This window comes from Anolis carolinensis, chromosome 1, assembly GCF_035594765.1.
Source record: "Anolis carolinensis isolate JA03-04 chromosome 1, rAnoCar3.1.pri, whole genome shotgun sequence".
Lineage (NCBI taxonomy): Eukaryota > Metazoa > Chordata > Lepidosauria > Squamata > Dactyloidae > Anolis > Anolis carolinensis.
The window spans coordinates 187,160,013-187,176,855 of NC_085841.1; the positions used below are offsets into that span (position 1 = coordinate 187,160,013).

The 16,843-nt window shown below is 39.4% G+C and overlaps 1 protein-coding gene across 3 annotated transcripts in view; it reads left to right on the plus strand.

Moving 5' to 3' along the window:
- pard3b (par-3 family cell polarity regulator beta) overlaps positions 1-16,843 on the plus strand; it is a 691,700-nt gene that overhangs the window by 189,536 nt on the left and 485,321 nt on the right. For all 3 annotated transcript variants that reach the window (XR_010002345.1, XM_062969128.1, XM_008114949.3), the window contains exon 4: positions 6,817-6,923. Coding sequence is in view for 2 of the 3 variants with exons in the window: in XM_062969128.1 (XP_062825198.1) it covers positions 6,817-6,923 (107 nt within the window). In the remaining variant the exon portion in view is untranslated. The remainder of the gene's footprint in view (positions 1-6,816; positions 6,924-16,843) is intronic.

A 16,843-nucleotide genomic window follows, 5' to 3' on the forward strand; every position in this document is an offset into this window, starting at 1 on the left:
TATAACAGCACTTAATGTTTTTTGTTTAAAATTTTCTAAGCTATAAAATTATTGATAAGAGATGGTCTATCGTTTTTTTAAATAAAATAAATGAAATATTGTAGTTAGACAACAAAATAATTTATGCCAGTTAAGCATTTTTTTGTAATTCTTTGTATATTTGTATAAGTATGTAAGTTTATGTGTGTTTATCATTGATTTCTGTCTATTGTTAGCTGGTTGCAGGGGACATTAGGGTAGATACAAACATTGAAACCTCAAACTCAGTCAACTTGTCTTTGAAATTTTACCTCCCAAGCATGCTCCTTACAATAGAAGCTTGAAAAATGTCTTAATAGTAACCTGAATTATGTGAACAGTTTGAATTTTTTTAGGATACACAGAGTTCTGTTTATAATACTGGCCAATACACACTTTGGTGCATCTGATATTATACCTTTTTCTGGGTATATTTGACCTGCTGATTCCAAAAGTAGCATCAGTTTACCACTATCACCTCAAGTGAGGTACAGAACATGTGTCATGTGCTAGTCTTCATCTGCCGGCCCATAGAAAATCGTTCGTGATAACCATATCTAAGAAACTAGAGCTGATGCAATCTATCAAATGCAATTTTCTGAATTAGCACCCCAAATAACCCCAGGAAATTGGCCTAAAACCCAAGACATTAACAGTTGTTGTTGTTGTTGCGTGTTATCTTTTTTAAAACAACAACACGTAATCTTTAATGTTAAGTTATGAAATCAACGCACCCTTAAACGCACTCTTAAAACAAATTTAAACAATTCCGTTTTGGAAAATAATCATTTAAGATTATTTCTATATTTCAATATGTGGTTAAATCACTAACTGTGAAGACCAATGAAGTCTTAGTAGTATTGTTGTTGCAGGAAATTTGAGGTAGACGTTTTTCCCACTTAACACAAAAAAATCCTATTCCCCCCTTAGTGAAACTTTATGCTTAAAAGGTCTTGAGTTGTGAATTAATCATTACTTTTCATTTATCATTACCTGTCATGTTTATATTAGCCTATCTGCTTTGTCCTTGACTTACCCTGTTGTATTTCTGTATGTCAGCATAAATGGTGTGAGTTAAGGATACATCTCCAGTCTATAAAATATTTGTGATACTGGTTACTTGAATATTAACTGTAGTTGCTATGTTATTGTCTGCTTTTGACACCAGTTTCCAGATAAATATATGGGCTCTTAAGATAACAAGTGGAAGAGCTTTTCAGGAAAATACTGAATTGATTGCTCATTGAAATGAATACCTTAATTTTAAAAAGCAGCCTTAAAATACTTAGATGGGTCAGAAGTACATTAGAAATCAAAATGGCAATGAAGATATTTAAACTTTCATTCCTGTTTTGTAGAAAACCACAGCCAGTATAATTAAAATCATAAAGTCAAACTTGGAGCTTTGTACTCGTGCCTTATCCCTCTCTTTACACTTCAGTATTCTTGAATACAGGTTAGAATTCACAAGTTAAAAAATAACTGGGTAGGCTTGCTGGAAGAGATAGGTCTTTAGTTGTGTCTAAAAAGATTCTTGTGCCTGCATTAGGTTTTTCAGGATAAGTGACTAAGCAGTCAAATAAATACGGTAAGAAATAATGTTCTATGGCTTATTAAGACAAATGAATAAGTCAACTTGAGTTCTTAATGAAAAAATTTCTGGAGCTCATTGAGTTATTTGGCAGAATGCAAGTCAAAGGCAATTCTTTTTAAAGTGGTTTAAAGGCCAAAGAACTGGTTGAAATGTGGCCAATTTGAGGTGAACATATTTGGTTTTTGTCCACATAGAGAAGAACTAAGAAACTGAGAATTAGGAAGTCAGTAGTTTGAGTGTCACTCTATTAATAACTGCTTCCTCAAAGGCCTTTCCTGCATACTCATTTTTGTGTGCTTGAGGTACAGAATTATAACCTGTCTTCAGTCTGATCTCTGTGTAGCTTCTCTATCTTGGTGTTAATAAAAATTCTGCTATTGTTTACATCTCAGCAACTCATTCCTGCCCTCCTCTGTAACAGCTTAAATCCATAATGCAAATGAAAATGTCTTGTCCTATTTGTTCATGACTGGAATACAATCTGACTTGCTAAATTATGGGTGAGCTGACCCTGCTTAGGAATTTTTTTAAAAACAAAGTGTTGGAGGGTGGTTTTAATTAGAAAAGATGTGAGACTAAGTACAGAGGAATGAAGGCGTGATTAGAATAAAAAATCCCCATGCTGATCACTTCTGTGCATATTCTTTGGTCACTGTAATGCAATTGTTAAAGTTTTTAAACCATGTACCCAAGTTATTTTTGTGTATGTTGGGCAGTGCCATTTGTGATATGGGAAATCAGATTGCTTAGCATACTTTGTTCTAACAGTAGTGTGTCTGCATTCAAATTGAAGTGTTTGACATACCAAGTGATGGCATTCTTTGGACTACTTTCCAGTTGGGTGTGCATGGGTGTATTGTGCTGTTTCTTCAGATCATTTCTGACTCGTGTCAACTCCAAAGGTGAACTTATTGTGGGGTTTTCTTGGCCATTCAGACAAGGGTTTATTTTGCCTCCTGTTAGGCTGAGAGAGTGTGACTTGCCTAAGATCACCTGGTGAGTTTCCATGGCCAAGTGGGGAATTGAACCCTGATCTCAAGAGCCATGGTCTAACATTCAAACCACTAACCAGAACAATCTATGACAAGCTACAAATATAGTTTGCAGAATCAGAAGTTTGAAGCCTTCCTATAGTAGCATAAACCATTTTCTCTCAGACCAGCATAAAGTCTAGTCAGGGAGAAATAATGGATCAAGTTAGTCACTTTGAAGTCCCATTTACAGCACAGTTTATGAGTACTGTGGCTATGTCTTGACAGGGCTGAAGTTGACACATGGCATCATTGGGAGCTGCTTGTGTCCAGCACTTCTGGATGGGGGCTCTCCTAACACCTGCATTCCTTCCCCTTTTGAATAAGTATATGTGTCAGGCAGTTCCCATTTTAAAGTTTCATAATGCCTATGTTTGGTGCTAAATAACCTATGCAGTGTCTCCCAGACCCTGTTATCTGGCACTTTTACAAGGTAAGCTGGATATATGGCGCAGCAAAAGGCACTTTGGGCAGATCCCCCCCTCCCCCCCCCCAAAAAACCACAAAAAAACCCCACAACCCTAGAATCAGCTCTGGTCTATTCTGCTGGAAACTGTCAAATGAATTATTTCTAAGTCTGAGAGACTTTGTGGCTGAAGAGCAGGGCATAAATATGCTAAATAAGTAAATAAACCATGTCTGTTTGAAACAAAAAGCACTGTGGAAAAGGGGGGTTACAGCAATGATAAAATCTAACATTGAATTGAGTAACTTTGGTCTTGTTTTATCGTTACAGCAACAGATCATTTTTGTAATGTCTGTTAGGCTGATTAAAAATGGTCAAAAGTTTAGCATTGGTAGGAGATAAGCGAATTGTAATGTTGAAAGAGCTACTGTTCAGCTTTATTTGGAATGGATTATGTGATGCCCAAAAAGATATTTTGCCAGTTTTTTTGGGCATCTAGAATTATTGGGAGAAAAATGAAGATCAGATCTGTTGTTACTGGTATCTAGTGTTTTGATGAAACAGAAGGGAGAAGCTGAGTGTTTAGCTTTGTAAGAGACTGGAGAGGTTTAGTTCTGGTTATAATGGGCATCAGTGATCACTCACCGTAAAGTTTGACTATTCCTTAGCTGGAAATCCAAAATGTGCTGAAATCCAAATAGTCCACATGAGTGGCTGAGGTAGTAACACATTCTCTTTCTCATGGTTCAATAAACACAAAGTTTTTATTTCAGGCATAAAATTATTAAAATATTGTGTATAAAATTACCTTCATGTTATGAGTATAAGGTATATAAGAAACATGAATACATTTCATGTTTGGATTTGTGTTCCATATCCAAGATATCTGATTATGTGTATGCAAACATTCCAAATGTCATAAATAAATAAATCCAAAATCTAAAATGCTTCTGGTCCCAAGCATTTCAGATGATACTTAACCTGTATATGATAAGACAGAATAGTTCCTAACAAAGATGTGTTTGGTTCCTTACAAACAAAAGAGAAAGGTCAGCTTTCTGTAGAATTAAATCTGTACGCAAGCCCTTTCCATCTTCAAGGACAGAACTTTGACCAAGTTACAAAGAGGGGGGGGGGAGTAGCTGTCAGGAGCAAAATGTTTTTTTCTGACTGCATGGAATTGAGTGTTTTCAGTTATGTTGGGATTTTTGTTCTGTCAAAGATACTTAGAAATATGAAGGAAGACTACAATCTTGAGCACTTTAGTGGAGAAGCAAATGTAAACACTATAGGAAAGTGGTGGGTGGTGAGAAGAGATGTCTGGTATTAACAGCATTGATGGCATGTTTGCTTTGGATGATGTTGCAAGATAGATGTCATAGTCACTAGATGTTTTGTTTACTTTGCTGGGAAATGTGTGAAATGCAAAAAAAATTTAGGAAATGTGTCATGTAGATGTTTTAAGTAGTGCACTATTAAGAATTATACAATTGTTCATTAAAATATTTTAAATGGAAGTGAAATAATACATTAATAGATAGCTTCTATCACAATACACTTTCTTCACTACTGGAAAACAGGAACAATGGATGTTGTTCAAGTGTCTAGCTTTCTGTGTATTCTAACTTAAATCATCCCTCTAGTGAGTTCAGGATTTTGCAAGACAGAAATAGTTGGAAGTACTTCTGTGATATTGGGTTTGATTTGAAAAAGGGATGGAATGGGAGGACAACCAGTTTCATCTTTTAACCCTCGTACTGAATGGACTAAAAACACACGGCAATGCCTTTTCCAACACAGCCAGATCTAGTTCTTCCAGCAGAATGGTCTAGTTGTACTTTGTGCATGACGTAAGTAGCAGATCAGTACTGGCTGCTTAATGCAATTTGACACAATGACTTCCAGATAATTAAAGTTCAGCTTAGTCTTTATTGAAAGTAGGCTTTATTCTGCAATTTAAAAAAGTTTGTCAGTATATCACGTTGACATAGGATGTGTAATTAGAGCTGCCACCAGTTTCTCTGTTGCTAAAGCAAGCTGAAGTACAAGTTTTCCACTACACTCCTTGGTCCTTGGCACACTTACGTTTTTCGAATATCGAACATATAAGAGGCTCAGAGAGATGGAAAATATTTTTGTAGGATGAATCATGTTCATTTCCAGTGAAAGGTGTAAAATAATTTTTAACCACAAAATTGCTCCTTGGCATCAGTACTTGATTTTCTTTTCTAACTCACCCAACCAATTGAATAGTTGTCTTACAAATTATACCCTAAAAGGGAAGGGTGGTAATTGCTTTGTTAACCTGTCAGTAATCACCACATTTACCTGTAAAATAAAGAGAGAGGCTGAAGTTAGGGACTGAAATGTTTTGTCAGAATTAAAAGCTAGCCTAACTGGTAAGAGTAGAGACAAATGTCAAAATAGGTTGGAATCAGGAACTTTTGTATTTACGAATTCAAATGTTGATTTGAGAGCCAGTTTGAATGAATTTTGCTTTATATTGACCATGTCATATTAGTGTTGTATTTCAAATAATGCATTTTGTAGTAATCTTGATAATGTTACATGTCATTCCATATTTGATAATTTTTTTTTGCAAATAACAGAAAATCTCTTTGAGCTAATTAGTCTGCATTATTGTCCCTTCTCCAGGAATACATTAATTTGGAACAGTTGAAGGGAGGGAATCATATCTAGTGTTTAAGTTAGAATTTTACAAAGGACAAACAAATGTACATTTAACACATAAGCAGGAGGAAACATGAGATATTTTTTAATGTCACAAGAATTCAGTGGAAACAGTGTGGTGGCTGCTTTTCTAAATAAGTTTTTCCCGGTTTCAAAGATGAATGCTTGTAGCCTACATTGACAATAATAAAAATATGAATTAATGTAAGGACTATGGGAGACATACACTATCATAAAATAAAGCGTTTCTACATTTGTGATAAGTCATGAAGTTTTTTGGACCACTATGCACTTCTCATAAGACTCATGGAAAGAAGTAGGGTTGTGCCACTGTCGTATTTTGTAGTTTCATAGCTTCCAGTTCTTCTCTGTAGTGGTAAAGTTAAGCAGTGATTGAATGTTTTATAAAATACAAAAAGACAGGTCCTTCTTGTTCTGCCAACTACCATTTTTGATTTGCCGTGTAAGTATTATCTTTCTTTTTTTTAAAAAAAATTATCTTTTTGTAGACATGTGAACTTAACATGCATTAGGTCTGGATAAAGAAAAACCCTAAATCAAATATTTAGGGGTCTTGATAGGTTTCACTTGGAGAAGTTTAAGAGGGGACACAATAGCCATGTTCAAATATTTGAAAGGAAATATTTATTTATTTATTTGGGTTGATTTTTACCCTGCTTTTCCCCCACACCAAAACAAGACTCAAAGCGGCAACCAATACAATAAAAACATACAAAGTAAAAATTAAAATAGATTAAAATATTTGAGCAGGAAGCCTTTGATTCAAGCAACAGGGCAAGAGATTTTACCTAAACATGAGGAAGACCTTCCTGATGGCGAGAGCTCTTCAATAGTAGAATATATTGTTGCTTTGCAATGTGTTGAAGTCGCCTTCTTTGAAGGTTTCTAAACAGAGAGTGGGCAACCATCTCTCATTCCAGAATAGGCTTGGACTGGATGACCCCATTGCATCTTCCAACTCAATAATCCTGTGATTCTATTCTTATATGAAAAGTATGGCAATTGATTAAATTTCCTGATGCAATAATTCTGTTCTTTACTGTTTTTGATTTTAGGGACACCACTTTTGGTGAGAAGGAGCAGTGATCCAACACTGGGTCCACCTGAGTTTCCTGTAGGAGCTTCACATGCCAATAATCATGTTTTGAAGACCTCTGTGTCAGTAGGTATCTTGTTCTTCTACTACTTCCTATCAGTATTAGACTGCTTTGATATTATGTGTTGCACTCAGGTCTTGCATAACAAAAAGGCTGATTACCTAACTCAATTCTTCCTTTCCTTTCTTTGGCCCTATACTTCCCTGTCTTCTCTGTGATTATGTCCACGGAATGTGAGGCTCCCCTAAACAATAACAGATGGGCTATTTGAGGCATTGGTAGGAAAGTGGAGTCGCTTGGAAATTGGACAGAATACCTAATAGCCATTGCATTACAATTCTCATCTAACACTACTTCACTATTCACAAGAGAATTCCTTAGCTATTTGTAGGAAGATTTTTGGTGTAAAAAAGAGATAGGAGGAAAGCAACGGATGAATTACACAAGATGCCTTCTATTTGTACACCCATAGGACATAACCTGGGTGTATGGGGAATTTTGGGTGACTTTAAGTTATGATTGGATTTAAAGAAAATGTTTTTGTTTAGTATTTTTGTAAATTTCTAAATACAGCCATCAGTCTTTAATGATAAATTTGATTAGCAACAGAAATATGGCAAAAGGTAAAAATTTCTGTTTAGCTCATTTGTTTCCCAGCTGGCAAAGATTTTGCTTAGGGATATGAAGAAGACTTGCCAGTTTTGAGCTTCCAGACAAGAGTGGCTGTCTTGACAGGGTGAGACAATATCTCAAGGATTCTTCAACACCTTCAAGAAATCTCATTTCTGTCATGAGATCAAGAAACCAGATGTTTTTCCCCACCATCATGTTTTTTGCAGTTCATATAAAATTCACAAAAAGAACTTCGTGGAAAATTCTTGTTTCTGTAAAAAGTGAACTCTTTTTTTCTTTTTCAAAGACACAGACAATCAAACCAGTGTTGCTACTTGTGTGTAACAAATGAGAAGTTAATACATTTTTCCAATTTGTGCCTTTTTAAAAAAAAATGCAAGATTGCTCTATGTCTCAGAACAAAACAAAACAAAACCCCCAGAAATCAGATAGTTCACTGTCAGGTCATTAATAGTCACTATGTTATGCTGGAAATGCAAGTAATCAATCTTATAGTTTTAACTATATCACCTAGACAATGGCTCTAAACTGTCTCAAAGAGAGTTCAGGTTTAGTTTGAAGTGGAAAAGCAAAGTTAAAGTGAGTATTTCCCTGATACAGAGATCAGAGATGGAAAGACTCACACATGCTGGGATCTGAATTTCTGACCTTTTCTTGAAATATATCCAGAACTGGCATTTTAGATTTCCGTCATAGAAAGCTGTTAACCCTTCTCCTTTGTATTTTAGTATAGCTTTAAGAGAAAAGTAAACTAATCGTATGGTTTACATGGCTTGTTGAGCACTTAATCAGGGAGGAGTTACAGTTTACAACATTTGGTTTGTTAAATCATTTAAAGAAGAATGTCATGGTGTTCAGTTATACATGAGTAGATATAGTAAGTGAAACATATGGGAACTAACATTTTGTTATAAATTTATCTGTAGCTCTAGCAGTGGTAAAATTACTTCTATATCCTATAATTACAAATAAATTAATTGGAAAACTAAATTGCACATTTTAATTCAGACTGTGTAGAATGTATGAAGTTTGCTAAAAGGAAATGAGCATATATCACTAGTTAGTAACCAAAAGAATGTTACATGATGTGCTCAAACAAGAAGTATTTTCGATTCTACTCTTCTAAATTTAGTAAGATTCTTTATGAGAAATTCATAAACTTCAACTCTGATATTGCTTTGAAATGCAAATTAATTTTTTTGTTTCAATGAACTTTCGCATGCTCATAGATTAAGTGTCATACGGTTTCAAAAGTTGTTCTGGCAAAGGATATTGAAAACTTGCGAAATAGTATTAACATACAGTACCAATGCCAGTGATTACGTTAAATTTAGCAGGAACTTTAAAGCTCAACTCAGGGTTAGCAAATGGTTATAAATATTCATATATGTAATATTTAAACTAAATTGTGTAATCAAACGAATGCAAGCATAGTTAAGGTAAATGGAGCTCATGTCAAATGAGCAGAGTTATATATGTATTTTAATGTAGTTAGCTTCTTCGCTTACAAAACACCTTCCAGTGTTGAGAGATCAGAATAATTTATTTCAAAGATTTTATTCTCAACCGCCTGCTTCCTATTGGTTAAATACTTACTATCTAAATATTAATTTATATATTTACGAGGGTCACAAGGCCCCTTTATTCCTTGGTGGGCCTCAATGTATCCCCAATATTCCTCATATTCATTTACTGCTTTGTAAGACATCATATGGAAACAGAATAGGCATAACAAGCTTATTGTGAAGGAGCTACATCTTTCTTCTTTATTCCTTCAGTCGTTTCCGACTCTTCGTGACCTCATGGACCAGTCCACACCAGAGCTCCCTGTTGGCCGTCGCTGCCCCCAGTTCCTTCAAGGTCAAGCCAGTCACTTCAAGGATAACGTCCGTCCATCTTGCCCTTGGTCGGCCTCTCTTCCTTTTTTCCTTTCATTTTCCCCAGCATCATGATCTTTTCCAAGCTTTCCTGTCTTTTCATAATGTGGCCAATATACTTCATCTTTGCCTCTAATATCCTTCCCTCCAGTGAGCAGCCGGGCATTATCTCCTGGAGGATGGACTGGTTGGATCTTCTTGCGGTCCAAAGCACTCTCAGGATTTTTCTCCAGCACCAAAGTTTAAAAGCATCTATCTTCCTTCGCTCAGCCTTCCTTATGGTCCAGCTCTCACATCCATAGGTTACTATGGGGAATATCATTCCTTCCTTTATTACTCTTCTAGAGTGAATCTTAAGACATTGGGAATTATTTGTTTAGCTTGCGGATGTATTGGAATACAACCCAATCCCCTAGGGAAAATAAGAGTGGGGTGGAAAAGATGGGGTTTCAGAGGAGGACAGTGAGGATGGCAGAAGGTTTGGAAATAAACCCAGTGAGGAACAGTTTAGGGAACTGAGTATATTCAACTTGCAGAAGAGAAAGACTGAGGAATGACATGATAGCTAAACCTAAGTATCTGGAGGGATGTCATGTAGAAGATGGAGTCTAGGTCACAAACTAGTGGATTCAAATTGCAGAAAAAGAAACAGTTTTTCCTCAGACGTTGAGTGGCTATCACTCAGGAGTGTTATAGGAGTGCATGTTCCTGAATGACAGGTAGTTGAACTAGATGGCAATGTTGTGCATGTGCTTCCCTTTTCTGTTTGTTTCATTTGTTTGGCCCCATTTCCATGTCTGTCTTCTACTGCTGAAACTGGCGCCCATCAAAATGAGCTCTTTTGTTTCACCATCCAAATATGCAAATGCATCCGTCCCATTGGCGGCAATGGGTGAGCTGCCCAAGCTCCCCTTCTGCTCAGTTTTATGGCTGGAGGGGTGAAAATCACCACACATGGAAGGCATATCTATGACTTTTAGCCCTCCATCTCTTACAAGGTTTGGGTCATCCCTGAATTTTAGGGATTTTTTGTTCTATAAATAAAATCTCCTTAAAAGCATTCCCTCTTTCCCCCTGGTCCTGCCCTCTAACCTAAGGGCTTAAGATACCAATGATTCTGACACGTTTTACTCTCGAACCGCGGAGGAGACCTGAGGTTAAAGGCAGGTCTTAAGGTACCACTGATTCTGAGAGTTCTCCCTCTCAATCTGCCTGCAGAGGAGAACTGAACTTAAAGTCTGGGCTTAAGGTACTACTGATACTGAGAGGTCTCCTCCTTGATACGCAGGGGGAGACCTATGGTTAAAGAATAAACAGGCTGCAAGGCAGGCACTGAAGGAGGAAAAAGGCAACAAGCATGGTGCGAAGTGGAATGAACAGCAGCAGAGCTAACCGTTTTGTACTGCTTTCACTTTTGTTTCACTGCTTCATCTGTGTGGGGAGGGGTCTGCTGTATTGTGCAATACAAATGAATGGTATGGTACAAAAGCACAAATCAAACAAATACCAGGCCCTACTCTACTAGATGGCCTTTGTGAGTCCCTTCCAACTCTATAATTCTATGATGTATAGTCTGAAATATCATTTTGGGAAAGACTGTTTTGATTTCCCACCTGAACTGGTGTTCTTGGTTTTAGTTTTATTTTTACTTTCTTCCTTGCTGTATATAAAATAGGCCACCTGTGTGCTTGCATAAAGTGATTTAGATTCACATTTTCATTTTTCTTCTATGACATGCAAAATAGCTCTTACAGTAATTATGCTTCTGGATCCAATGCAATACAGTCATGCATTGCAGTCCAATATAGTACATGTTGTCTAGGGAGCTTTATCATTATGTTTGATTGATCAGTACGGAAAACCATACAACACTCTCTGGGCCTCAGTGTATCCCCAATCTTCCTCATTCTCAGAATTTTATTTTTACTTTAAAGTCCCCCTTCATGGTGTAGGGCCATTGAGAGTGTAATTTCTCCAGGTTCTGAGAGCCCTCTAGGGCTATTTGAAGGATATGAAACTTTTTAAAACCAGAAATGGCTCTCATGTTTCGAAAATGGCCTTTCTGGGCCCATGTTGCATCAGTGTGTGCTGAAATGCTGGCAGTATTGCCTGTCAACTATCTTGAAATTATTTTTCTTAAAAAAAAATCAAATTTGGGAAAGAGTATTTCAATTAAAAAATGTGGAAAGAACACCACTTCCAGATCTGACAGGGAGATATTTGTGCCATTTGGACCTTGGGAATTTGCTTGTGTCAGCTATTATATGCACAGATGTCTATTATATACAGCAAAAAGGAAAAAAGGAAAAGTATTGTATATAATATAATATAAAGTAAGTTATGTTATAGTTCTATACTTCTATAGTGATATAGTGACTTATATATTATGATTGTAGTATCAGTTTATATATTCCAACTGTACAGATAAATACATATAATTCAAATTTGCCTGTGTCTGCAATAATATGGGGGTACTTCAGGCTCAAAATGTGTAATGCGATTAGAATTTATAACAGTAAATATGAGCTTCTAAATAGCTTCACCTAATTGGGATTTATACATAAATCCATGTCAAAATTGGTTTCTGTCTGTTCATAGCAGACATATGATTTGTAATTTTTAAAAGATTGATTAATTAGAAGTGTTTTTATTTCAAATTTTTCTTCTTTTTCTTTAAAAAAAGGTCAAGCCTCTAGTTCTTATGCCACTAATTGTAATTTTAAAGCATTAGCTATTGTGATTAAGTGTTTTTACATTAGCATAATACATATCATATATCCAATTGATAACATGGTGCATAATTTCATACGGATTGGTATGTTTAAAGATGAAACAGTTCTGCAGTTCAGAAGATTATATTAGAGATAAAGCTATATCAGTCATCCTGGTTAAAAACAATAGCTCACAATGGGCATTTTCTTTGAAATAGCTCTATTTAAATTTTAAACTATTAAATCACACATATGGAGAGAATATTGTTGACCCAGTGAATTAATAGTCATAGAATTTGTACCCCCAGCTGTTCAATTAGGCCATAACTAGAGATGGAAATATTATATATCCCTGTGTTTTCAAAATGATGATATCTCTATCAGTATAGTATTTTTCTTGGCACTCTTTTTACTCTAGTCAGATTGGGAAGTGTAGTGTACTTGCCCACATATTTCTGATACAATTTAAAGATATATATATATATATATATATATATATATATAGAGAGAGAGAGAGAGAGAGAGAGAGAGAGAGAGAGAGAACATTAGGTTCTAGTAGAAGTGTTGCATTATACAGTAGAGTCTCACTTATCCAACATAAACGGGCCGGCAGAACATTGGATAAGCAAATATGTTGGATAATAAGGAGAGATTAAGGAGAAGCCTATTAAACATCCAATTAGGTTATGATTTTACAAATTAAGCACCAAAACATCATGTTATACAACAAATTTGACAGAAAAAGTAGTTCAATATGCAGTAATGCTACATAGTAATTACTGTATTTACAAATTTAGCACCAAAATATCACAATATATTGAAAACATTGACTACAAAAATGCGTTGGATAATCCAGAATGTTGGATAAGTGAATGTTGGATAAGTGAGACTCTACTATATTATGAAATGATGCCTAGATGTAATTGATAAATTTGTAGTTGGTGAGATTAAATCAAGTCTGCACATTGAAAAGCAGTTTGGCTTCCCTATTACAATTTAAACAATACATTTAAAGATCCTGAAATAAATACTCCATGTGTTGCTCTTAAAAGACAGAAATTGTGAACAGTTGTGTGATGCTTTGCAGACGAAATCACTTGGATCTGTTCTGACTTGGATGTGCTCATCAAGACAAATCTGGACAGAATTTTGTAACTGGTGTTTCCTTCTTCATGATCCCTGTGAAATGCACACATATGGGTCTCCTGTGCAGACAGTTTCGGAATTCTCTAGAAGCTCTTAAGGATGCATTTTGGCAGAGGGCCCACCCATGCCCCCCTTGTAGGATATATAGGCAGTGGGAGGAGCCACTGCCCCGGTTTCTTTTTTCCGCCGCAGTAGGCAGTTAGGAATCTCTCTGTGCTCTAGTGTTAGGCCTAGTTTTCAGTTAGATCATTTCTACACTTTCTTGTATTGACCTTTGGACTTTCTTTGACTACTCTCTGGACTGCGATTTGGACCTTGGCCGACCTCCGGTGTTTGAACTGACGGACCGTTTGACTACTCTTCAGGCCAGTTCTCTCGACATACAATGTGCATGCTTTGCCTGGGTGAGAGACATGCCACCCACTTGTGCTCCATTTGTCAATCGTTTACCCCCCAGGCTAGGAAAAACCATGAGACGTGCCTAAAAGTGCTGTTATATGAGCAAGCTCTCTTGCCGCCAACAAAACAAGCCCCCAAGAGGGTTGCCTCTGAACCCCTGGGCCCCGCAGCTCCCTCCAACCTTGCGGCCCAGACCGCAAACCTACCTGTTGGGAATGGGGTGGAGGCGGGTGCCCCTCCCCTAAAAAAGCCTAAGTCGAAGAAACCCAATGTTGTGGCCACGGGGACCAAGGGCTCCAAGAAGCACGAGACGCCGGCTGCACTGGGAAGTCAGCCTCTCCGTTCCCAAGCGTCTTCCTCTTCGATCGGCTCGGGCACGACTGAAAGGGCTAGCCCTGGGAGCAGCCAGGCTGCGGCATCGATCCTACCACTGCCTTAATCTGTGCCAACCGGGGCAAGTCCTCTCTCCCTGGAGCTCATCCTCACACCCACTGCTCCTCCCCCATCATTGGAGGGAGTTCCTGGGGATGCGGAGGTGCAGCAGTTGGCCACGCCCCCGGCGCGGTCTTAGAGAGCGCAGTGGGGAGGCCTTGTGAAACCACGCAGGCGGTCCCTTTGCAAGATGTGCCAGAGGAAGCACCGGCCCGGGCGACGGTGCCTGACTCTCACAGGCCTCTATCCCAGGGGCACTCTTCCTCCAGGCACACCCACCATCGCCGATCCCACAGGAGGTGACATTACTCACCATTCTTGAATTCATGGAGCTCTGAATCCAGAGATTCCAGGAGACGCCTCGATCCCGGAGCTCTTCTTTCCGAAGATCTTCATATGACTCCCGGTCTCCCTTTCCATACTACTTCCACGGAGACCCGATCTACACTCGGGACTATTTTAATGCGATCCCTCACTCACTCGGGCGGCGGGGCCACTCCTCGCGAGGTGACCACAGAGAGGGCATGCTGCGAATGGGCAAATGCCAAACGACAGCCCGCTCACTGGAACCAGCTTCGGTTTCATCCCAAGTGGCCACCGTAGTTTAGGGGGCAATGGCTCCACCCCAAGCCTCTACACCCTCCATCCCGGTTGTGAACCCCATCCCTGGAGCTCATGAGCCCCAGCCGCTGACACCAGTTCTGACTCTGAATCTGTCTTGTCTCTGGAACCTGTGGAACTACCGGCCACAGTGGAGACTGGTGATGTGGAGGAAGATAATGCTGCTGAGGAAGCTCAAAGCTTCTCTCTCATTTTGTGACTGGCTAAGGCCCTAAACTTACCAGCGCCCCGAGCTTTGACCTTGCTAGACGACCCTGTCTTCTTTCAGGACCAGCAACAGGCAACTGCAACCATGCTGCTTCGGACCTTACCATACCTTCTACAACTACTTAAAGCTCCCGACATGGCACCTTCTATGGTTCCTGCCATCTCTAGGAGGGCTGACAACCTGTATCGCATAGATCTATCATCGGCTGAATGGCTGGGCAAGCACCCCAAGCCTAACTCGATTGTCATCGACGTCTCCCAAACTCGGCCAACACCGAGGTCTCAGTTCACTCCCGCAGACAGGGAGGGTAAAAAACTAGACGCCATGGGACAGAAGATTTACACGTCCGCTGGCCTCTTGGCCCGATTCGCGCACTATGGCGCTCACATGGGGGCTTATCAGAACTACCTGTGGAATAAAATCGCCCCCTTCTGGATCACTTATCTGCTGAAGAATTACGCCTCACCAAGGCTTATAAACAAGAGGCTTGCCAGCTGGCAGGCCTCCAGAAAGAACTAGCTAAGCACACAGCTGATTCGGCGGGTAAGCTGTTTGCTGCCTCGATTGCCTTGCATTGTCATGCATGGCTACGCTCTTCGGGCCTCTCCTCCTCTGCTCGAACAGCAATCAAAGACCTTCCATTTGATGATTGGGGCCTCTTTAATCCTAACACTAACTCCAGCCTTGAGCACACTTTTCAGATGCGCTAAACCGCTCATAGGTTCGGCTTCCTGTCTAGGTTAGGGAATCAACCGCGACAACGTTGGTCTTCCCATTCTTCTTTTCAACGGAGGCACCTAGTCCAGCACCCGTTGGCTCGAGACCTTGGATACCTACCCAGCCAGCCTCAGCTAGGATATCTGCATCCTCATCGATACTCCGACAGCAGGCTAGGGGCAGGCACACGTACGCTCCTAGACAGCATGTTTAGCCCAATACCATCAAGTGCTTCTAGGGGCTGTCAAAGTTCCTTTTGTTCTGTTTCACCAGGTTCAAAAGTTTTTTTTCTGTTAGAACTTCCCACGGACTGAGAATGCCTTTCCCTACCACTCCCCTTGGGCCGAAAGCCTCGACGCAATCCCACCTCAATTTTAGGGACCGTTTAACTCCCTTTATCAACGCTTGGCGCCAGATTACCACCAATAGGTGGGTCCTAGATATCATTCGGAAAGGTTATACTATTGAGTTTGCCACTCCACCCTGAACAGGGCTGGTTAGAATGACGTCTCCTTCAGGCCCGCTATTGGAAGAAATCCAGTCCCTCCAAGCAAAGGGTGCTATACAGTGAATGTGCGGTTCGATCTTGCAAAAATGTTTCTTCTCACGTTACCTTTTAGTTCCAAAAAAGGATGGCGGCTTATGCCCTATCATAGACCTCCAAGACGTGAATTCCTATATCAGACCCCACAAATTTCACATGGTCACGCTCCCAGTAATCCTGTCCCTCTTTCGCAAAGGCGCTTGGTTCACAACTGTTGACCTAAAAATGCCTATTCCATGTTGGAATTAGGTATTCCCATCGCAAATACCTTAGTTTTAAAGTTGGCCACCGTTGCTTTTGTTTCAACGTTCTCCGGTTTGGTTTGTCAACCGCTTCAAGAGTTTTCACCAAGTGTGTGTTTGTGGTTTTTCGCCTTTCTCCATCAACGGGTCATGATAGTGTTTCCTTACATTGACGACTGGCTTCTGGTAGCAAATTCCAGAGCCAGGTTGCTTGCCGATATTGACCTGACATTGTCTCTTCTCCAGGATCTTGGCCTAGTGGTCAACAAAGAAAAATCGTGCCTGTTGCCGTCCCAGTCAGTCCGGTTTATTGGGGCTTTTATCGACCCGGTCCGGCAAAAAGCCTTTCTGCCCGACGACCGCTTCGCTGCCCTAGGTTCGCTGGTCCACAAGACGCTCAATTCCCGTTGTGTGCTTGCCGAGACGGTTCATTCTCTCTTGGGTCACATGGCCTC